Here is a 25,022-nt window from a genome sequence, read left to right as displayed (position 1 = left end):
TATTCATGGCTTTTATACTAAATTTAAATGCAATCACAATTATTTTAAATTTTACAATCTATTTGTTTATCTTGACCTATTTTGAAATCCTATCAAAATTAGTCAGTGAAGATATCTATCCTCAAATTAGTTCATAAAAATCATTTGTAAAAAGTGGGTGATAGAAAACAAGAAATTCTAATAACAAAGAGTGATACAATCCAATTTATAATTAGCAAAGAAAAAAGGCTGAGGCATAGATCTAACAGAAACTTTTTAAGATTTAATATATTTTGATCATTACAATTACCATCATTTTTGGCATCTATTGTTCCAAGTTGGCAGAGTTTTATTGCTGCTGCATATAGGTACTTATCTCGAATTTTGATCTGTAAGGTCTTGTATCTCAAGATCTAATCTTATAACTTTACTTTATATTTTCTTCAGTTTTTGTCTCAAGTACCCTCCATTGATTATACAGGGCCCTTTTTGCACTCATTATTCACAACCTATTAATATCTCAGATCTCTCTCCTGCATAGCTTGGTTTTGTTTTTAATATCCAATCACTCTCAACTCACTTGTGCTTTGCTTTTTGTGTAGGTTGACATGTCTGTCTAGCAGATTGTTTCTTCTCTTGTTTATTGTTTCCGCTGACTTCTTAACATTAAATCTCCTGTCTTCCTACCACACTATATCATACTTCTTACCTTGTGTTTTTAGAGAAAAAGATATTTATTACTGACTGAGATAGCAGTACTGTAAACTTTACCGTTCATATTTTTTGATGGTATTGCTGCCGCACACATACAAATACCCAAGACCACATCCTAAAGGAAACTATTCAGCTGATTGACAAAGATTCATTCATAAACACTGTTGTTTTCTCTCTGCTTCTTCTGCTGTTATTATAGCCTGTTCCATGGGCTAGCTAACAAGTGCATAAACTTCATTTCCTATTGTTAATAAGTCCTGTACATCTTCACCTCTAGTTGTTTGTCTGTGAGAGATCCTGCTGCATCTTTTAGATTCCCATTGTTTTAGTACATAATAATGAGCTGCTCCTTTCCTACATATCAAACAAGGTTACATTATAGAAGACAGTGGGATTTCATGGTGACTGTTACTTATTCCAGATCTGGCACTTTGTCTGCAATTTGTCAGCAGCATTTAAATGTCCAAAAGGACCACTACTCCTGGACTTATATTTGTAGTCTCAAGAACTGTAATGAATAAAAGGAGTCTGAAATTAGATCTTATATGAACATCTATTTGTACATGAGTACTTCACAAAAACTTGCCTACAACACTTTTTCCATGTTTTGAATGGCTTAAACACATCATCCACTTACACCTAAATTTGTTAATTTTCACCAAACTCCAGAACATAGGGCCCTGTCAAAAAAACCTTTTGTTTATGGATGAATATAAAATAAGAGAAACATTCTTCACAAAGAATTTTTCTTGCAGCTATATCATTAGAAATATAGCATCTATGGTTCCATATCATTGTACAAATTCAAACTGCATCTTATCACAGCTATTTCTATCCTATACTAACTTTCCTAAGACTGTGTCAACTATTTTGTATTTGTTTTCTTGCAGTATTTGATTAACTAAGTGAATGATGAGCATTTAAGCTAATTGGTGGATCTGCTGATTCTCCTACAACCAGTTAACCTCAATACTTGGCTTCTCTATTGGTTTCACTTATGGTAATCCTTAATCACTAAACCACTCAGTAATGAACCAATGAGGGAACTTTCATTCAATTGTGTGAACTTCTAGAAATAGCAGCTAAATCTCCCTGAAACTACTTCCTACTTTCTTTTATCTTTTACTCTTTTTTTAATCATTGGACTATAGCCATGCTGGGGCACTGCCTTGAAGGGTTTAGTCTAACAAATCAACGAAGCCTGGTACTTATTTTATTGGTCTCATTTTCATCTGTTAAGTTATGGGGATGTAAACAACGAAGACCAGTTGGTAAGGGGTGGTGGGGAACAAACACAAAGACACACACACACACATAGATATATACATGTGATGGACGTTTTTCGTCTCCCAAACCCATTCACGAGTTTTTTGTTGTCCTGGGGCTATAAAATACTTGCCCAAGTGCTATGTGATATGAGAGAACCTGGAAGCATGTGGTTGGGAAGCAAACTTCTTACCACACAACCATGCCTGCACCTATTGAAAATTGTAAGGAGACAGTTTAGGCACAATTGGAATATTGATTGAATGATACAAAGTTAAAAGAAAAGATACAGATCAACTCCAACAGCCAAAAAAATAATATATAATTATCAAGTTAGGGTGCAGCATCCCAACATAAGGCTATAGCATGTACAAACATGTAAAACATTTTTAAAAATCACTAAAAATGTTCATTTATGGTTCTATTAAAACCCTTTGTTCTGACAACAGCCTTATGACTTCACAATTCAACAACAAAAATTGTCAGCATATTGAAACCTAAGAGAAATCACATGAAATGCACAACAATCAAAGAAGACAACATGCACCATGTTACCATAACTGAAATATTACAGTTATGTTATAAAGAGTGTAAAAAAACACTTTTATGGAACAAATATTTTATCCTCATATGCAAATATTTACATGAAATAAACCACAAACTTCAGCTTCTTTTCTCACTAGATAATTGACTGTCTCATTCTTGTCTAACTTTTTTTATATTGTTCCTCGTTATTCTTAACTTTTAAAAGTTCTAAATACTGTACTCTTCTACTTTTACTGGTTGGTTCATCTGTATAACTGGTTTGTAGCAGGTTGTCCTTCAGGCATACTCACATCTACTTTGTGCTTTTGATCTCTTTCACATCTAAACAGACACTATCTAGTACTGATTTAGAGTTTGAATGTTTTATGTAACAGAAGGATAATGTAACTTCTAAAATCATACTTTTGCTTTTATATCTGAAGTTTCCTTATACTCAATCTAAAGTTTCTCCCCACTAATCTATGTATGTGTTTGTGTGATGAGGATGATTTCTCACTAAAATGAGATATAATGTCCACAACCATCTGCCTGTTTTGTTTTTTGGTAAGTTTAAAATCAATCTGTCTCCATGCAGTACATAAGCATAGAATCAATGTATGCATGTTCCATACACATCAGTGTTCTCATCTTGCTGGCTGGACTATCAAAATTTCAAATTATTAGTCTGATTCATTACTCTATCTTGGCTTTAACTGCTCTGTCATATCTACTTCCCTCTTAAGAGTATATGCCTGCAGAACATACTTGTGGCAGTCTGACTGAAATACCTCTGCGTCTCACATTTGCTCAGTTACCAATTCTCTCACCAGACCTACCTTTTATCTAAACCTAGTGGTAGATATAGAATTAGAGACTTGACTAATTCCATTAACTCTTGCACTATGGGATTGTTTGATGACAGTTGAAGGTTGCTTAGACATGACATCACGTGTTCTATAAACTTTACAACTTGTAAAATATCTCTTGACATCATTGGTGCTACAAAATGAAGTGGTGTATTGCATGATTAAATAAGATTTTTGTTTTTGACTGGATGTCTCTCCTGTTGTCAAAATGAACCAATTGTATTTCTCGTGTCACAGACATGTAGTGAAGCTGATTTGCAGAACATGCTTAACTAAAGGACACGCTCTTACACTTGTAATGACATTTAGATACACATTTAGTAAAATACTGTTTTTTGTAGATTTTACGGGGGCACTAATTGATCTAGAAACAGTATGAGTAAGTCTATTTTGAATGATGAATATCAATTGTAAATTTATTTCAGTGTTAAATGTATTAATAAAAGTCTATTTGTGTGACAGTAGAGAAGAGACAAGGTTTGGTGAGCCAAGTTGGTAACTTGCCTTTTATTCATAGCTGTATCTAATTTATTTCACATGCACTGCCAGAAGCTTTTAGGAATACTTCTCATTCTCTCATGCAAAATTGATTTGTTGTCTGTATGTAAGAAATGTCTTTGTTATTGGAGTCTTTTTATCTCAGGTTCTTCTAATCTCATATTTGCTGTATTATCAGTTATGACAGGCAACAAAAATATTAAAATTAATCTCTTAGCATGATGTCATCCCAATTTAGACATCTGTATATTCTCAGAAATGTTGTTCTGATTAAACAAAGCTCTTATTGGCAGTGACAGAGATTGTTAGAAGTACTTCTCTTCATCTTGTTTAGGATCTGGTATTAGTGTTATCCATGCTATTTGTTAAATCTTGAGCTTTTAATTATTGGTTTCTGGTATTATATTATTTTAAGTTCCTTCCTTTTGTTTTTGGGTTTTTTACTCTATTTTGTGCATTTTGTTGTAATAATTTCTCCTTTATGTCATCTCCATGAAAATAAATTCCAAGGTGTTCAAAGGTAGCCAAATTAGATATATAGTATGTTATATTTCTAATCCAATTGAAGTTGCATTTGATATATTATTGTTTGGTAACTATTGTGGTTACTTTTTATTTAACAGGTAATAACTCTTAGAGTAGTCTCAATCCTGATAAGTAAATTCATTTGTTAGTGCTTTCCTAATCAGGATTAGTACTTAATAATCTTAATGTTAATTAACATGCAATAATCCTAATTATGACTGTTGTTTTAAGGGGAACATAGTATTTCCGTAAAATTAATTTTTCTAGATTAAAGATACTGGTATTATTGTAGTAGTTACTTAACCACATTATAATTCCCTGTAACATTTCTAATTTAAACTATTTCTATTTCTATCAGTGTGGTCCCACACTTTTTTTATAACATGTAAATCTATATTTTGCAACTTTGAAATCCAGTATCTAATCTGAAATTACTACCACTGATTTTGCTAGCTTTATGTAAACTTTTGTGTGTGTGTGTGTGTGTATGTGCATGCGCGCGCGCGTCCATGTGTGTGTGTGCGTGTGCGCGCGTGCGTGTGTGTGTATGCATGTATATAGACACACACACACACATTCTCTCTCTCTCTCTCTTGCTCTCTCTCTGATTATTTCTTGTTCATGTATAAATAACAGGGTATTAACTTGGGATGCAAATTTAGCCATTATCAATAGAACATTATCTAAAAAAGACTATATTATTAAACTTCATAGATTGTTACAATTATTATTTCTTGCACTGCTTCTGACAGTTATGCTGTTAGCTGCTATACTATTTACAATGAAGTGATGAATTCTTCTAATACTATAAATAGCCTAAATTTTTAAAAATGGGTTTTATATTTCTTATTAATATTAGCTTTTATTTACCTTCATCTGGATGGTTGTTGTTGGGTAGCTAAGGTCAGCATTGATTGAGCAAACTTGGGTGATCCACAAACAGATCAAGTTACAGTATGCTGCCTGTACTTCTGTCATCTTTTGACTGCTTATGTGGATGGCTGAAACTGGGGAGAATTTTTATCTCATGTAGTGTTGTCTGTTGGCTGGCTGGATGAAGCCAATTTTCATACATAAGTCTTTTACGATTTTATTAATCTCATCAGTTTTAAGAACCAATTTAAATGAACAAGAAGTTATAGTTATGCAATTTTGTTCTGTTAAAGACAATTTTAAATCATAAAAGATACTAATTAGACATCTTCTGTTCTGTAACTAAATTTTTAATATCACATGAAACCTTTTACAAAGCAAGTAATTTTCAGTTTCTTGCTAAGGGGCACAAAACATTGCAGAATGACACAGACTAAAGAATCAAGAGGTTGATGACATAACCTTTTCATGGTTACCATGGTTATAGTTTCAAAGCTTAGACAGCTTAAGCTAATATGTATTGGTTTTCAATATGATAAATATTTTGGAAGTGTTAACCAACTAAAATATGTTACCATTTACATGAGATTTTCATTGAAATTTTATTTTGAAAATGAACACTTTTATATGGGTGGTCTCAGGCAGTTTATTATTAAAAGAATTAATCAATTCTTGTACCCCTACTGCAACAACAACAACCACAGCAACTATTATTATTGCTATTACCATCATCATCATCATCATCATCATCATCATCATCATTATCATCATCATTAAGGTGGTGAGCAAGTGGAATTGTTAGCATGCTGGATAAAATGTTTAGTGGGATTTCTTCCATTTACATGTTCTGAGTTTGAATTCTACTAAGGTCAGCTTTGCCTTTCATCCTTTTAAGGCCAGTGAAATAAGTACCAGCTGAGCACTAGGGTCAGTGTTATTGATCAGCGTCCTCCCAACAAATTTCAGGCTATGTGCCTATAGTAAAAAGGAGCATTGTTATTATTAATCATTTTATGGCATAAAATCACTTTTGTAAGATTGCATTCATTGGAGTTGAAAGAAAAAAACACTGGACAAAACATATTTTATCACATATTCATATGTTACTGTATAAAAAATTTCACTTAACTTGGGGCATCACATATCTATGAGTACTTTCTATATAGTGAATGTACCAGGAATAAGTACACTACATCTCAATGGGATCCTAACCTGTTGCATAAGACATAAAGATTCATTTTAAAGAAAGTAATATTAGTTGTAATTATTTCTAACAATGGGACAGGATTTGAACTCAGTTGGTGAAGAACCAGAACAAATATGTCAGTCGATTACATCGACCCCGAAAAAATGAAAGGCAAAGTCAACCTCGGCAGAATTTGATCTCAGAATGTAAAGACAGACAAAATGCCACTCAGCATTTGCCCGGTGTGCTAATGGTTCTGCCAGCTTGCTGCCTTAATAATAATAAAGACCTGGAAATAGAGGTAACTCGAATGTGGAATCTAAAAACAGAAACAATTCCTATCATAGTAGGCGCCTTAGGTATGATAAAAAAAATATTCAGACAAATACATCACAAAAACACCAGGACTTAAAAATATATATAACATACAGAAAATTGCACTACTGGGCACTGCACACATCGTATGCAAAACACTTTCAATACAGTAACCATAAGAGCATCACAGCAAACCACAGCACATACCCAAGGCACACAGAGCTGCTCTCATTAGTGAAGTGAAAGCACACTATAAAAATAAAACTACTGAATAATAATAATAATAGACATATCTTAACCGTTTAGCATTTAAACCAGCTGTATCTGACCAAAATATTCTATTTGTTTTAAGTTCAAGCTGGCCAGATGTGGCCTCTCACACCAACTGTGCAATATCATTCCAGAAATTAATATTTACCCCATCAAAATCTCAAAGCTACAAGATAATGCTTGATTAAATCAAACCAATGTGAATAAATATGCATTACTTCTTCTTATTAATTTTTAGTATTCATAAAATACTTCTTTAGTAGTCATAGAATAATGTGAATACTAAAGGGTTAAGCATATTATCCAGGTATTTTGGATGAGAGGTACAGTCAATTAAATCTATTACATTCTCTTCTGAAATTGACTGATATATATTTTTCAATGAGAGGAACTTATTGATTGGAACTCTGAAATGGTGAAAGGTAATGTCGTTCCCTTGAATACTGGATTTGAATTCAGAATAAATGAGCCCTTTTGTTACCATATTTCTGTTTAAATACACAGCTATTGTTTCAGTTAATTTTGAAAATAATGAAGAATTTAGTAAATTAACTTCTTTATTATTAAGTTGATATTTGGAACATTAATTACCATGAAATTTTGATGGAAGATATCAATTTAGATAATTTTAAAACAGCAAATTTGTAATATAGAACCAAAAACAGTTTTGGGGGAGTTGATATGAAAAGGGTTAATACTTCAAGTAACCTAATATTTTCACCAGACATTTCAGATTCACTGTACTGCTTCTGCTGTTCACCTCCCAAATAATAATAATAATAATAATAATGATAATAATAATGATAATAATTCTTATTTCTTTATTGCCCACAAGGGGCTAAACATAGAGGAGACAAAGAAGGACAGACAAAGGGATTAAGTCGATTACATCGACCCCAGTGCATAACTGGTACTTAATTTATCGACCCCGAAAGGATGAAAGGCAAATAATAATGATGATGATGATAATAATCCTTTCTACTATAGGCACAAAACCTGAAATTTTGGAGGTGGGGAATAGTCAATTACATTGACCCTAGTGCTTAACTGGTACTTATTTTATTGACCCCAAAAAGATGAAAGACAAAGTTGACCTCAGCAGAATTTGAACTTAGAATGTAAAACTGGAAGAAATGCTGCTAAGCATTTTCTCTCGTCTAGTAACAATTCTGCCAGCTCACTGCCTTTTGTATTAATTACAATGGTTTCAAATTTTGACGCAAGGCCAGAAAGGAGGAGAGTAAGTCAGTTACATCAACCACAGTGCAAAACTGGTACTTATTTTATCAAACTTGAAAGAATGAAAGGTAAAATCAACACCAGCGCCCTCTGAACTCAGAACATAAAGCATTTCGTCCGGTGTGCTAATGATTCTGCCAGCACACTGCCTTTTATACTACTACTACTACTAATAATAATAATATGAAGCAAAAGAAAAGTTATGTGGTTCAATATTGTGATACTGGAATATCAAATCTGAAGTTCATGAATGATTATACTCATTGACCAATACCAAACTTTGCTGGGTTGGAATGTATCTTGCTCTGGATTCACTCTGTGTGTATTTATCATCAATCCAATACTAATAACGTGTCCAGATCTAATGATGTTCTTTTTCTTTCTGCTGTCCTTCCACAGTTGAACAGCCAATATATCGTGAGTTTTCTTCTCTTTATTTCTATTACTCGCATATCTATTTCTTTACTGACCATTAATTAAAGTCAATACATATGCATAAACACACAGAGATATATGTATATGTGTGTATAAACATATACATGTATGTATGTATGTGTATATATATATATGCATACTCAGACACATATATACATATGTACACACACATATATATATATTATATATAATCTTGTTTGTATTGTCTACAAGGATTGGTCATGGTATATGGTAGCTGCAAAAATTAATCAAAATTCACCATTTCACATTGTAGAATTTATGAAAATAATCGTTCCATTTAATCTAATCAAACTATTATATGTAGAATCAAGTTCTGAAAATTTGTGATAAAAGTAGTTAAATTATAAACAAAACTGATTAAATCATAAAAATGTTCCTAGTTTTCCACTAATACAAAAGTTACTCACTCTTTTTAAAAATTTTTATGCATTTAAAAGCAACTTGTTTTGAAGACTACCTGAAAAATTACTGTTGTAGCAATGTACATTGTATTAGAGATGATAGTAACTGAAAGCTGAAAGAATGCTTTTTACTTTAAATAAAAATATCTTCTAAATATATCTTGATAAACCTAATTTATCATTAATTTTTTCAAATTGTATTTTAATTGACTGGAATTTTGTCTTAAATCAAAAATAACTGATGCTTTCAATTAAAGCAGTAATTTTTTAATAATTCATTTTTTTGTGATTTAATTTTTTTTTTTTTTGCAATTACTCTTGAGATGTATCTAGAAGAAAATAAAAATTACCAAATATTAATTTGGCAAATAATAAGCAATATTATGTGTAGTATTGAATACAAAGCTTTGTCAGGGAGATACCACATCATAGAAAGTAGAAAGGTAAACTAATTAATGGATACACAAATAATTCCATAAAATTTCTATCAAATTGATTAGAAACTAAGATATTTAGTGTTTTACATATACTGGTACAGTTGTTTAATCATATTGGTACAAGAAACAATATGATTAACCAAGGAATGAAGACCATCAGCTATATGATTGGTTGACTTGAAGCAGTAGATAATAGACATAATTATATTTAATGATAGTATAGTGTGTCTTAAGTGCATGAAAGTTGGGAATGTTTATAGAACAACTACTTTTATTAAGGATAGTTGGGTTATTGCTTTGCATGGAGAGCAGATTTGACACTTTCTCTGCCAGAAGTTTCAATCTGTGAAGTCAGAAGAAACACAGTAATTAGAGGACATCATGGTCTATCAGACATACCATATGACTTTGTGAGACAAAATGATTGCAGTTGAGCTGAGAAAGTGATTGGGTATCAAGAAAATAGTGCATTAGTAAAGACATTATATAAATCAGAAAAAGTGGCATGAAATTTGGTTAGTAAAAAAAAAAAAAGGTGGTTAGATTAGACTTTAGAAGGCTGACTGTAATAGTTGAGTTAATTGTAAAATTTATTAATTATGAAGGACCAGTTCTCAGTAATGATTGTAGAAGTCATTTGACACCATTAACCTGTATTTTTTAATTAATATTCAAATATAACCTTTTACATTTTTTTTTTTTTACATAGATTTTATAAGTTTCAATCTAGTTTATATTTCCTCTATTCTTGCATCAAACTTCTCTGTTACTGTAAAGCTATTTTGCAAAGTATTAAAGTTAATTTTAAAATATTATAATTGAAGGAAATATATATTTGTTAAAACATTTGTCTCAGAAGTAACTACTAGTTACATAGTAGTATGGAGGAAGAAATCTTCTGTAAAATTCCTAAGAATGTTTTCTTCAGATGAGTCCTCTCCATTGATAAATGACACACATATGCCAACTATGATTTTTCTAATAACATTAAAAAAGCATCTAAAACAATGTATAAGAAACATATGTTCTATAGAAAATAATAATATTTTTTGTAACATAGATTTTAACAGTCATATTCACAACTTTATCTTAATACAGATGTATTTTTTGTCCATTTAACAACTTCAAAATTACAAAAAATTCACTAACCAATTGATATTTCTTCATGAGTGTTGCTTCCATGTTAATTTGTGTCCAATCCTTTTTTGAATTATATGGGATGTTAAAAGTTTTTAAAAATTTATTTATTGGTCTCAACTAAACCTGTTGCTGCTTAGTTTTGGCTGTGCTTGTGTGAGATCTGCTGCCATGCTATTTTAGTGGCCTATCTGCCTGCTCAGTGCTCTATTTTAATACTCTCTCTTGCTCTCTCATCTCTCTGTTCTCAATTTCATTTTAGTTTTATATTTTTACTTGTCACATACCAGTAGATTGTGCATTTTAAAATCTAATTAGAGATTTTTGCACTATAAATAGATCTCAGCTTAATTTCATTGAATGTTGCTACAGATGTTATGAAGACTTTTTGCTTTGCAATTTGAACTTAGTCAATTACAGTAAAATAATCACATGTAATTTAACATAAATTTGTATAGACTAATTTTGGTAAATCAAAATATTAAAAAAAATATAAAAATAGAAATATGTTGTAGATTATATTTTTCTGGTGATTTATCTCAATGAGTTTGATCAACCATACAGTGGCAGGAAAGTGGTGCTGATATATAAAATTTTGGTACCAGGTCACCAAGTATTGGGGAGGTGTTTTAATTGATCCCAGCTCAAAGCTAAATACCACAAAGAATTTGTTCCAGTACTTTACTGGTTCCATCACCCTTCTGTCCTCATGGTATATAATTCTTTCTAATTGGCACATTGTCTCAAAATTCATTTTAACTGGTTATATTCCATCAACACTGGAAGGATGAAGAGCAAAGTCAATCATAGCAAGAGCTCAACACAAAGGGACATAACTAAATGTTGCAAGGCACTTTGTGTGGTACTCTACTGATTTTGTAATTTACCACACCCAGTATGTGGAATATTAAAATGATGACATATTTGTTAACATTCTATGGGTTCTCTATAGCTTTTGCTTTTCAATTTATTATTTTTTTGTTAACTCATCCTATCACAAATTGCACTTTCCCTTTTTTATCATTTTATACTGCAAGAATTTTCAGAAATCAGCTTATATTTCATAAAATGACCTTTGGTTCAAATCATTTTAACATAGAGAAATTAACTTACAAAAGTCTTTGATATATATATATATATATATATATATATATATATATATATATATATATTCTCATATATAATTTACCCACTCATTCATTGCACGTCTTGTGATAAAAATTAATATTTTATGGACAGCATTATTTAATCTGAGAATGCTGTAGTTTTACAACTAGCATACTATTTTATTCCAGAATAGAATAAGCATTTTTAAAGTTTAGATATACCCATAGATACCATGCTTGATCTGTATTTCTTGAAATCTAATAAAAATAACTTTTATTATATTACTTGAAAAAATATTTGAATACTCTACAACCCAAATAATGCCAGTTTATACTATTTTTCTTCAAAAGCAGTCTTCATTAAAAAATCTGTCAGGTGTTTACCATAAAAGTGAATACCACTGACACTTTTAAGAGAGATTTTAATGGAATAAGCTTATGAAAATGAAATTTGTTGTTGGCACTCCGTCGCTTATGACGTCGAGGGTTCCAGTTGATCTGATCAACAGAACAGCCTGCTTGTGAAATTAACGTGCAAGTGGCTGAGCACTCCACAGACACATGTACCCTTAACGTAGTTCTCGGGGATATTCAGCGTGACACAGTGTGACAAGGCTGACCCTTTGAATTACCGGCACAACAGAAACAGGAAGTAAGAGTGAGAGAAAGTTGTGGTGAAAGAGTACAGCAGGGTTCGCCACCATCCCCTGCCAGAGCCTCGTGGAGCTTTAGGTGTTTTCGCTCAATAAACACTCATAACACCTGGTCTGGGAATCGAAACCACGAGTCCGCTGCCCTAACCACTGGGCCATTGTGCCTCCTTGAAAATGAAATAGATATTTAATTTAAATATATTTTAAAATATCTAGGTTATAGCCAGCACCTTAGAATTCAAACTGGACATAATTTGCTCTGACATTTATCATTTGGTAGCAGTAATGCCGCACTTCTGAATCACAAAAAGAAGGCATACTTTTCTTAGTTTAACCCTTTAGCATTTAAACTGGCCATATCTGGCCCAAATATGCTTCCTGTTTTATGTTCTGTCCAGTCAGATACAGCCTACTTTTCAGTGCTACTCTAAAAATATACAATCACATCATCAAAATTTCAAAGATATGAAAAGCATGATTATTTAAACAGTGTGAATGAGCAAGCATTACATTTGACAGAATAATCTGAATGCTAAAGGGTTAATCATTCCAATAGAGATACTTCAAGTTATCTGACAATATTAGGCTTATGAATGCTAAAAGTGATGATTAATACTAACTAAAAGGAGGCTATATCTTACCAATAAAATATGACCGATATTCAAGTTGTATCATTGCCTTCTCTCTCATCTGTGTTCACATGCATGCATGTGTGCTCGCGCGCATACACACAGCTGGCAGGCAAAACTTAAAGTCCCAGTCAAAATGAAGTTTTTGATCCATATACATATGGACATATAAGTTATAAATGGAAAAAGTAACTGTATCATAATCACTGTACTGTAAATATCTTAAGCTCTAGCAATTAATATGTATCAATTAGCTTAAAACTATTTTCTTATGTTAACTATAATTTCATATTAAATGTATAAAGATTTGAGCAGAATGAAATTAAAATGTTGCCATCATTTTTTAAATATCAGTTTATATAATCTTTTGACCTTTCACAAAATTAACTGATCCTTTACATTGTTGTCATTTTGAAAGATACCAACAAAGAAATTCATATAAAAAATATCAAATAATTTGGTTAAAATTCTTCTTTATCTGTTACATGGTGTTTAAAATCATCAATGTTAAATATATCATCCTGTTTTCTCTCTTATTTTCAATTTCTGATGTCATGGTTACCACTACTTTTTTGTTGAAAGATTCATTGCTATTTTATCTTCTGCTATAAATGCAACTGAACATTAAATAGACTGCACAACTAACCTAAACCTGCATGATTTAATCCTGGTATTATTATTAACACAATATAATTACATAATTTCTACTCCTGTCATTTTAAGGGCATCATGCCAAATGCCTCATGAAGCATGCCTCTTCATCTGCATGTTGTCTGGCCAGTTGTGAGTGTAAACAAGAGTTTGCTAACTGTAATGGCTGTACAACAATGCTCATCAATCCAGCCATTCATTCATTCATTCAGTCTTTTGACCTTACAAGTATTTGTTAGAATGTTGATGGGTTACAAACTCATCAGTTGATTTTTTTTCTTTTATTGTATACTAATTTTACTTAGAGTATTTTTAATGTTCATTGTCTTTGCATTTTGAACTTTGTGTTGCTAATTCATTTTTTTAAAAATTCTATCAAGAAAGTTATAAGATCTTAAAGATTACTTAATGCAAAAATTAAAGAATTTAGTGAATAACGATTGTTTTTATTAGAATTTTTTTTAGAGGTTATCACCTCACTTATAGTTCAACGTTAGGTCAACCAATGTTTAGTTGTGATTCTTAAACTAAAAAGTTTCAGTATTGAGATGATTTTAATTTAAGTTAAGCGATATTTTTTATAAATGATATCAATGACATTAATAAACTTAATAACCTCTGCTGTTAAAATTTGTTTAAGATATTGCTTGAAGTAGTAGGCAGCTGTCTGCTGTTATTTGCCTACTTTTATGTGATTAATACTAGATTGAGATAGTTGACATATCTGCATGTCCTCTTCATACTTCAGTATAAAATAAGTTTTTACCTCTAGGTTTAACCACAATTAAAGAAAGACCTATCAGTTAGTACATTTTGGGGAAGAAAACAATTGGGACACAAGTGAATGAATTGAAACTACGACATTCAAATATCTATACTTTCACTGTAACTTTTTAAACTTCATTGTAGATATTAATCAGATAACAGTAATAAATAAACTTTGAACATTAGATGTAACATGATCTTAGGCAAATTACAGTCTCTAAAGGAGTGGCATTGAAGAGTTGTTGCCCATGCATCTTTGATAACATTTAAACAGTAACATAAAGTGGCAACTATTGTTAATCAGAGCAAAGTATCTAATACCATAAATTTAAAAGTAAAACTTCAATACTGATTCCTATGTCCTTAGCTGTCATAAGAGCTAAGGATGTAAAAGTTTGCTTTTATTTTTGCTTACAAGTATTAGTTATATATATGCATGTGTGTGGTCATGTGCTTCTTAATTTGAAATTACAGTGCATTCAAATTAATATACAAACCTTTGCATTGAACATCCCTAAATACAAACTTGAATAATCCTAGTAAGCTGTGTACCTCAAAAGATATATTAAAAATGGAGACTAAGTCCTAACTTCAAAAGAAATAATTCTGCTATGCTCTAATAATTATTTCAATACATAATACAGCATTATATATCCATTTCAGCTAACTTTGTGCAGACTGGTATATTTATCAAATCATTTCAATATCATAATTTTAAATGCAGAAATTTGTGTGATTATTTGTAGTTAATTATTCTTAAGCTCTATTTATTTCACTGTTGCAAATATTCTTCCACTTATAATTCTTGTAACCTTTTCATGTACTGAAATGTAAATATGTCATGTGCATAAGCTTCATTAAAAAAAAAAAAAAAAAAAGAGATTATTTTAAATTTCTTTTACAGAGTCTGTATGATAAATATTTTCTTCATAAATACTATTAAGAATAAAATTTAGTTATAAAAATTAGACATTACATTTACTTCTGTAGCCATTAGTAGTTTTTCTTTTTTTCAACCTTCCAGAGATGAAATGCAAATTTGACTATGGTGGGATTTTAAGTCAGAAAATTAAGGGGTGTAACTAAATTAGACATTTTGCTATTTGTCGTTTATAAAGGGCATTTTTTTTTTGCTAGTTCTCTATCAAATCTACTATTCCTTTTTTCTCTTTTCCTTCTTTCTTTTTTTTTTTTTTGAGTAAAGGAAAATAATATACTATTTTTGCATCAGTTTAAAATCTTAGACATAGAAGATACCTACATTTTCCCCCAGTCATTTTGGGAATGGACTTCAATGAAAAATATTGGAATTGCCTAATTTTGTTACACCAGTATTATCTGCATCAGTAATATTTAATGTCTGCCACATTGTTAAAGCATGTCACCATAGAAAAAAAAATATGGTTTTGCAAGTGAGGTTGAGGTTAGAAAATTTTCTGGAAAAAAAAATCTGTATATGAGTGTATGTTTGTATGTATGTACATATATATATGTGTATGTATGAGTGTGTGTATATATGAATATCAATGTATATGCACAACACACATATGCAAAACAGTATTCATAGATGTATTTCAGCTGACTTTGCCAATTCGTTTTGTACATGGGGTAGTTTGGAGACGGGGGAACAACCCAGGCACTCTTCAGAAGGGCTGGTAGGAATAAGGTGGCAATAACTGATTACCACTGGAGGTCAGGACGTCTCACATTTGGTTTGTGGGTGTTGTGAAAAACCAGGACTACCTAAAATATAAAGGCAAAATATTTTTGATCCTGGTTGCATGAACAGAAATTTGTACCTGGATACTGGTGGACCACACCATGAATATGAACATAAGACCTTCCACCATCAGTACTTCCTTCCAATCATCACCATCTGAGGGTTCAGCACAAGGTTTGCCACACCCAGCTTTTTACATACAAGCACACATGTACCTCCCACTCCCAAATATACATCAACCCCATTCTACTTGTACCCCGACCCCACTTTACAGTCATTTACCTCTTACCCTCTGATGGCACTGTCTGATCCTTGTGTGCAGGTATACTACAATTTATGAAGAAAGATTAAAAGATTGATCCATAAGTCAAGTAAAGAAAACCAGCATTGAAAGCTAGAAATACAGGCATAATACAAAGAATAAAACACAAAAAGATAGAAAAGTGAACAGTAAAAGAGCCATAAAGAGGAAAGAGTGCATGGTACATCAGGAGTAGTAAATTTCTAGAAGCATGAAATTTTTGAAGTATGCAGTATCCAAACAGCTAAAAAAATGACATAGGCAGCTTATTCCATGCTTTGCCAATTCTGAGTGTGATAAACTTTTCCCAAAAGTCATGGGTGTGGCACTGTTTTTTTTTTTTTTGTTGTTTTTTTTTCTAATCATGTGCACAAATAGAGTTACTGAATTCAAGAGAATGGTCAAATTTCTTGATGGAAAGATGTGGGCTTGTGTGTGTGTGTGTGTGTGTGTGCGTGTGCATGTGTGTGTGTGTGTGTGCATGCGCATTTGTGCCTTTATCTAAATCACAATTAAATATGATTAGAAATGGGTTGTGACTGTCAGTAATAATGATAAATATAATTCTTATTTCTAATCAACATATTCCTTTACAAGTCAACAAAAGAATGATCATATGGAATAACAGCCAAATTTTCCCCAAACCACCCTCTACCATCTTAGAAATAAAAAGGACAAACACATTATAATATGTAGCCCCAGATAATTCTAAAAAGGTTTGGTGATTACAGATGGAATGCTTTTGATCAGCAGCCTGCTTGATCAGGTTTGACCTGGAGCTAAACAACAACTGTTTTCTTGGAGATTGAAGTTCATTTCTTTCCTTGGTCACCTTTTTTTTATCCTTGAAAAAATGGGAGACTAAGTCAGTTGTAACATAAACAACTAGAAAGTATTGTATTCTAGTAGTTTCTGGTTGTTTGCTTGAAGGATATTTATTTAAAATCATAAACAATGCCTGTCCGTCTGTGTCTGTCTCTCCTTTTGTTTCTCTGTCTGTCTGTCTCCTAGCTTTATAAATAAATTTGGAGATTTATGAGAAGGGGAAACCAAATTACTTAGATTTGAATAAAATATTCTCATACAAAGTAGTTTTATTCTTTTATTGGTTCAGTTATTGGACCGCAGCCATGTTTTTAGACAATTATATGATCTCTAGTATTTAATCTTGCACTAATTTCATTACTCTATTTATCAAATGGCTAAATCCTCTTTAGTGTAAAGAAACTCAACTTCTTACCTAAATGCCACAAGGTAGTTCTCTTTGATACACCCATTTACACTGGTACTCACACATACATACTTGACAGGCTTCTGCACTGTTTCCATGTATCAAATTTCACTTACATGGCACTAGTCAACCTGAGGCTATCTTAGGAGATTTTTACTTGAGCTACTATGGAATTGGATAAAAGTTGGAAGCATGTGTTTGTGAAGCAAACTTTTTAACCCAAAATATATATTTGTGGACATTTTATATCTTTTTAGATAACTGGAAAGAATAATACATACCATTGATATTAAAAGCAGCTCTTAATGTCTCATTCAGTTTATTTAAAATATTTTTAGTACCCCCAAAAAGATTGTAGTATGGCTGTGAATAACAGCACCTTTGACAATATAGCTTCTAGAACACCTCTGCATATATGTGCTTCTTTCATAGAGCAAGACGAGCAGAATCTATATATGATACTATATGACCAGGGGAAGTTACTTTATCATTAAAGATGGTGTTATAAAGATGCTTTCCCTGTATGGCTTCAATATTGATAATTAAAATTTACATTTCAAAGCACCAGAATGTCTATTATTATTATTATGTAAGTGGATCACATATTAAACTGGTAATCTTGTAGAAAAGACTGTCATACTTTCAATGCCAGTGAGTAAAATAATTAGTAAAACAATATCAGATGTATACTTGTATTTGGTATAAAACATGAAATTTAATTTTTTAAATGTGACATTTCTTCTTTACTAGTATTTATGAGAAATTTCCAGGACTATGAGACAATGTATAAAAATATTTTTACATAAAAAAAAATTTACCCCTTACCCCCTCTCTTACCATTTTACAGGTTTTCATCATTAGAATGTGGCAATGCTGGGGCACTGCCTTGAAGATTTTTTGTAATGATATTGATCCCAACACTTGTAATGTCCTAAAACTTACAAATTATTGTAGCATTAAGTTTTGGGACATAAGCACAAATTTTTTTGAGTACTGTCAAAATAAAAAAATGACAGACATAGTGATAGAGATATACACATATGTATGACAGACTTCTGCACAATTTCAGTTGCCAATTTCACTCCCAAAGCTATAATAAAGAAAAACTTGTCCAACATGCCACATCTGAAACAATATGGTTGCAGCCATGCTTGCACTGAAAAGATAATACTACTACTACTACTAATAATAATAACAATAATATATATATATATATATATATATATATATATATATATATATATATATATATACACACACACACACACACAGTATTTTTTATAACAGCTGTATTTTCACACACATGCACTTAATACTTTATATGCACACATGAAAAACATCTCTAAAAATTAGCCAAATCATCAGAAACAAACCCACACATGATGTAAAATAAGCATGCACTCTCTCTCACACAATATTGATAGTGAAATCATACACACTATATCTAATGTATTTTGATTCCTCACTCATATGGCATGGCTCTAATATCATTGTGTACATCTACATTTCTATGTGTGAGTTGCATGTATGGTTGTGTTTGTTCAGTTTGCTTCACAACCATGTTTCAGATTCAATCCCATTGTACGGCACTTGGGGCACAGTGTCATCTCTGACTACCCTGAATCAAAGTCTTATGAATAAATATAGTAAATGGAAACTGTGCAGAAGCTTATTGTGTGTGTGTGTATACTTTGTGTTTCTCTCATTGCTTGACAACTGGTGTTGGTTTATTTACATCTCCATAACTTAGCAATTTGTCAAAAGGTGGCCAATAGAATAAATACTTGACTTAAACTTTTGATTTTTACCATCATAACAGCAAATAAATTTTGAACAGTACTGAGAACTGTAAATTTTTAATGTATTTACACACATACAGAAAGATATACATGTGTGTGTATGCGTGTTTTATAACTTGCTCATAACTGTTATGCTAAAGACTATTGTGTTTGTCAATTCTGTGCTCAGTCTGGTGCAGTCTGTTCATTATCAAGTCAGTAATGGTGATAGCCCATCTCTGCATGCCAGCTTAGGTGTTTTTTTTTTTCATCTTTTAATATATCCCCTGTTAATCCTCCCTATTTCTTAGGCTTCTGCATTAGTTATATCTTTATCATCTGCAACTACTAACACATCACTTACCAGTTGGCAAATTGTTATTGTATAATGAATTTCAGACTGAAAATTGAATTATTTATGAGTAAGTACATCAGCTATTTATTCTGTTTGTAATTGCTTAGAAAATATTTGTGGGGAAATGTTTAGCTATTTTTATATATTTACATATTTTTGTTTTTACCTTGTACTTTTCTTGTACTTTTTCTTTGCAATTTTTTAATATTTTAATCATGTTACAAACTAATGAATAATAAACTTAAGTTGAATTAGCTATTATATTTTTCCTGAAATACTTTATTAATTTTTTTTTTCATATTATTTACACACACACACATGTTTTTTCTTTATTTGTTTCTTTTTATTTCTCATTTGACTGAAAAGTTTCAGTATTGATAAGTGTAACTTATATTAAGGTTTATTTCCTGTCTTGTCAACAATATCTACATAAATTTACGAACTTTTACTTCATTTAACCTCAAGTGAAATCAAATAGCCTTTATTGGACTTCGTAAAGACTTAGTGTATCCATTTATCACCATGGGTCACAATGATAAGTGATAAACTCTATACAGGGACAGCAGCATTATGTATTATGTTTATTAAAGTTCTTGATGTGTACTTTTTGAACATCTCTGTCACAGTGTTACACCAGCAATGATAACTTTCTTTTAAGCGACTGTGTGTGTGATATAAAGCTACAAGGAAAATCAGAATTAGATGAAATCTTGAAATATCATTAGCCATCAATTACAGTCCTTTCAGATAGCTTATTTAATATGCAGTTATACAGAAAACATTTTTACAAAGAATACTAATTATTAGACTCAATAGCCATGTGGTTTTATTGAGTCAAAGAAACCCAGACTGAAGTGATTGTAGCATTTCCAATAAAGAGACATAAATGCTGATATGGAAGAGGCAGTTTTTTTATCATGGAAAGAATACATTTATTAAATTTGTACAATAATGTTTACTTCAATTCTTCAAATCAATAATTAAATTAGTTTTTAATTTAGTTGTGTTATACTAGTTGTGTCTCAAATAAAGTAATCAGCATTGCCATGAATTTATTTCTATTGGTCAGTAAAAATCAAGTTCTTAATGTAAAAGATTATATCCAGTTGTAGATAAAAAGCATGGAAATTATTATCTAATCTATTGGCAGAAACAAAACAGAACATCTGTTCTCTTTCTCTCTTTATAGACAAAATAGAATCAGTATTTTAAAATAGTTTGCTTTGTTTATTTCTTTTTCAAAATTTACTATTCAAGAGTGTTCATCATGGCTTCATCACATTTATCTCTAATGTGATTGCAACATTAAATCACAACAAAGTTAATCTAGAATACATGTTAATGATTTTATTTCCAGATAATTAACACCCAATGTTGCTACTTTAAGTTTGATTCAAGAACATAGTTCAACATTGTTTAATTTGAACCACATGACTATTTATTCACTGTGAGAGATTTACTAACATTTGGATTCTTATTTGATTTTAACAAATTTTCAGTTTGCTAAGAGTGCAAAGCATGATGTTCCTGAACATATCCAATATGGTAAACTTCTCAAAGAACTTGTAAAAGTGTCTCGGAATTTTGAAGTTCAGGTAAATACTCTGTTTCTAATAATTGCATTACTGTTTTCAACTTCCAGTTAAAATATTTTTATTTAAAGAAAATGCAGCTGAAATGGATTCTTTTATCTTTTACACTAAGCTGTTTAAACAGAAAAAACTTTTATGGTTTTAATGTTTATTATTCACAATATTGTTCCACAATGTTTACACGATCTTACAACTTAATGACTATTTATTAAAGCCTTTCTTCTTTAAATACATTTCTTGTAGATGATAGAAGTTGATTTATTATATAAAATTATTAACTATAAATTAAATACTTTACTTAATATTTCTTCAAAGTCTCAACAGTTCTCTGTGGGTGCAAGTCAATACATGTTCATAACTCACAAAAAGTCATTTCAGTGACAAATTGAAGTTCCTGTATAGGTGTAGTTCAAACTGTTGTTTTAATAAGGGTTAATATTTACGTGGTAAAATAAAATACGACAATTCTGTTTTTCTATTTTTATATCTATCATAATTGTGTATGGTATTCACTATGACAGCATTGTGTGTTTGTGGGTTTGATTGTACTTGACAACTTCTTGAGGACGTTTATACTATAGCTTTGAGTTGACTCAGCTGTGTAAGTGAAAGTGGGGGTAGATAGAAATTGTGCAAAAATCTGTCTGTTCTGGAGTGACAGACTTAATCTACCATCCAATTCAATCCTCTTATGTCTAAGAAGGGGAACGGCAGAACTTCTGACCTCTTTTCTCCAGTTTTGTAGGCTCTACCTACAAAAAAGTTGCTAACTCCTCTGTCTAATCATTAGTTGTTTTACTGAAAGGCAAATATGGATAAATAAAGTTAAAAATCATTAGAAATCCTACTGTAATACATATGCTTTGCAAAAATAATGTACTCCTTAAATAGGTGCATTGTCTCTTTGAGGACTTTGCTGTACCTTGTTATGGTGGGTTATTTTATGCAGCTTTTACTGTGAACCTTTCATATTAACTTAATTTCTTATATATAATTAGGAAAATAACTGTTGCCATATTTTCATTGGGTATATGAATTATCTAATCAATGACGTATTTGTCTGGACTAGAAGACTGCCTTAAAACCTAAAATTGAGAGAAAAAAGCGAAAGAAGAATATTCCTACACCAAAGCAGATGGAAAGCCTTGACATCCTTCATCAGCATACAACAGAGAAACTTCAAGAACTTCAGAAACAAGAACACAAGATTGAAGAGCACAAAAACGTTTATGCTTTTTCAGTAAGTGGAATAATTTTGCTTTGTTTGCTGGCTCAAATTTTTGTTTTTATTTTCCCTTCTATAATTGTGTGTTATTGCTTCACATCTGATAACTGATGATCGTACTTATTTTCCTTTACATTTCCCTCAGCACAAATGACGGAAGAAGCTAATTGCCTTCTTATACCAAAACAAGTGTGATACTTAAGTAATTTCTGAAAAAACAGTCCCAGTCATGTAAGCTTGCCTATGTGTGGGTAAGTTTAACATGACTTGGACTGTTCTTTGGAGGATTACTTAATGTTGATAAGATGAAAATATGCCCTTAAATGTTCAAACTGTTTCTGAAAAAATATTTTATCCCAACTGGATAGATAATATGCTGGTGTACTCTCATCTCAATCATGTATTATAGAAAATCTTCCATTTCTTTTTCAGTGGTATTGTAATGTCATTAAATATCTGTTTCGGTTTTCCATGTGGGTTTTGAAGATTCAGGGATATTTGCAGTATAGCATCACTGATTCTGCTTGTTTATAAAAGTATTTCTAATATTCCAAAAGAGAAAGTCTTCAACTTCACCTTCAGAACTAGTTGCTGTGTGCCATTTAATATGCGTAATTTAAAAAAATATGTGAAGATTTAATTTGTCCAATTTAGTTATTATGCACCAAAATTTTGTGCCACTAGTTACAATTGTAAAATGGCTTTTGAATGGTCATAAATTTTCATGGTTAATAAATCTATTGGTGAGTTCATAGAAGAGATTGATTAGCTCCATTTGCCATGAGGTGTGAAGAATGTAACATTTTGGACTCTTGCCTTTCATCTGAGGGAAATTTCATTAGAAACACTAGTCATCTCCTGTTCTGTTGTCAGAAAGCCTTTTTTCTTGCAAGAGTTTATCTCCTTATCTGGTGCAACAAGATATTAATATATCTTGTGTTCAGGATTTTGAATGTAAATGTCCAAATTATGATAATGTAACCAATCTTTATTTGTATTTCTGTTGCTCTATTGTACTATAGTAAACCAAACGAATTTATAGTCTTATTAAGATAAAACTTCATCAACATAATGGGTTCAACTATTATCCTTGAATCTTTAGAAGTTACTGAATGGTTAAATCAATGTTTTGTATTTCAAGAAAAATATAATACAAGAATTATTTATGGAAGAAATATAAACATTTATAAATTCCAACCTTCCACTTTAATAGTATTCTTTGTTTCTAATATAGGACGATCCTCCTTCTCCTCCACCAACAAGTCTGAAGATGCGTATTCCTAAGGCTGGAGCTTTTATTGACAATGTACTGAAAACTGTAAAAGAAGAAGAAGAAAATTTGAACCCTGTTGATATTTCATCATTGAAATTGAAGGTTTCAAATGGAAGAATTGTTGGGTAAATTTTTCCAGCTATTTCTCTGTAGAGCTCAGTTATACTTCATTATGCCCCTGTGACTTTTCAGTAGTAGTAACCCATTGTGCCACTTTATTTACATCTAATCAAATATTTTTTTTCATAACTGTATACCTACTTTGGCACCACCCTGTATATACAAACATTTACAACTAGGTAAGCATGTAAACTAGTAACTTATAACCAAATTTCTGTGACACTTATCCATGTTAACTTTGTCACCCTGATTCTAATAATTTTTTATCCTAATAATTTTTCTTAATACTAATTAACTTTATTACTGTATCTAAACACACATATAAAAGTCATTTCTTCAATTTATCTATATGTATCATAGTTAAGAAACTAAATTCTAAAGCCTTTAAATCTCATCTTTCCTCCTTTATCAATTCCCTAAGTCAAAACATGGTGAAGATGGCTTATTGACTTGTGCTTTGTTTTTTTTTATGAAGTGATAATGTTAAACCAGATGTACTGAATATTGGGAAATTCCAACCTCTTATGACTGATTTTGATGATGATGGAGATAGTGATCCAGATCAACTTGTTGTTGATGAATCTCCAACTGTCCGGAAAAAAAGCAAACCTGGTGAGAACAACTCTCGCACAACAATGAAACCGGGATCACTGAAGTTGAAGTTATCATGTAAGTCTTCATTATTTGATGATTACTCCAAAAATAATTCATACTATCTAATTTATCATGAGCTTTAAAATATTGCATTCTTCCAGTATTGAGAAGGTTGAAGAAATGTATGAAGTGATGATCAGGTTTAGATTCCATTTAACTGTCTTATATCAGTTGTTAGTACATCGATTATTAGATTTTTATTGTTCTCTTTAGAAAGATATGTTACCCCTTTTGCTTCTGCTTAATTCCAAAATAGGTATTATTCATAATATGGGAGTAAGC

General features: G+C 31.2%; 1 protein-coding gene across 6 annotated transcripts in view; it reads left to right on the top strand.

Annotated features, from left to right (window-relative positions):
* Positions 1-25,022, top strand: part of LOC106875727 (uncharacterized) — a 95,289-nt gene that overhangs the window by 45,853 nt on the left and 24,414 nt on the right. For 2 of the 6 annotated variants that reach the window (XM_052967234.2, XM_089350968.1), the window contains exons 11-14: positions 21,376-21,471; positions 22,541-22,708; positions 23,928-24,091; positions 24,562-24,755. In XM_052967234.2, the coding sequence (XP_052823194.1) occupies positions 21,376-21,471; positions 22,541-22,708; positions 23,928-24,091; positions 24,562-24,755 (622 nt within the window). Of the gene's footprint in view, positions 1-8,655; positions 8,674-21,375; positions 21,472-22,537; positions 22,709-23,927; positions 24,092-24,561; positions 24,756-25,022 lie in introns of all 6 variants that reach the window. The other 4 variants (XM_052967233.2, XM_089350967.1, XM_052967232.2 and 1 more) reach the window with 3 other exon arrangements.

The sequence above is a fragment of the Octopus bimaculoides genome, chromosome 4 (genome assembly GCF_046866305.1).
Source record: "Octopus bimaculoides isolate indiv1 chromosome 4, ASM4686630v1, whole genome shotgun sequence".
In the NCBI taxonomy this organism is placed as follows: domain Eukaryota; kingdom Metazoa; phylum Mollusca; class Cephalopoda; order Octopoda; family Octopodidae; genus Octopus; species Octopus bimaculoides.
The sequence above is the reverse complement of the archived record's forward strand: the minus strand, read 5'-3'. Positions and strand labels throughout refer to the sequence as shown.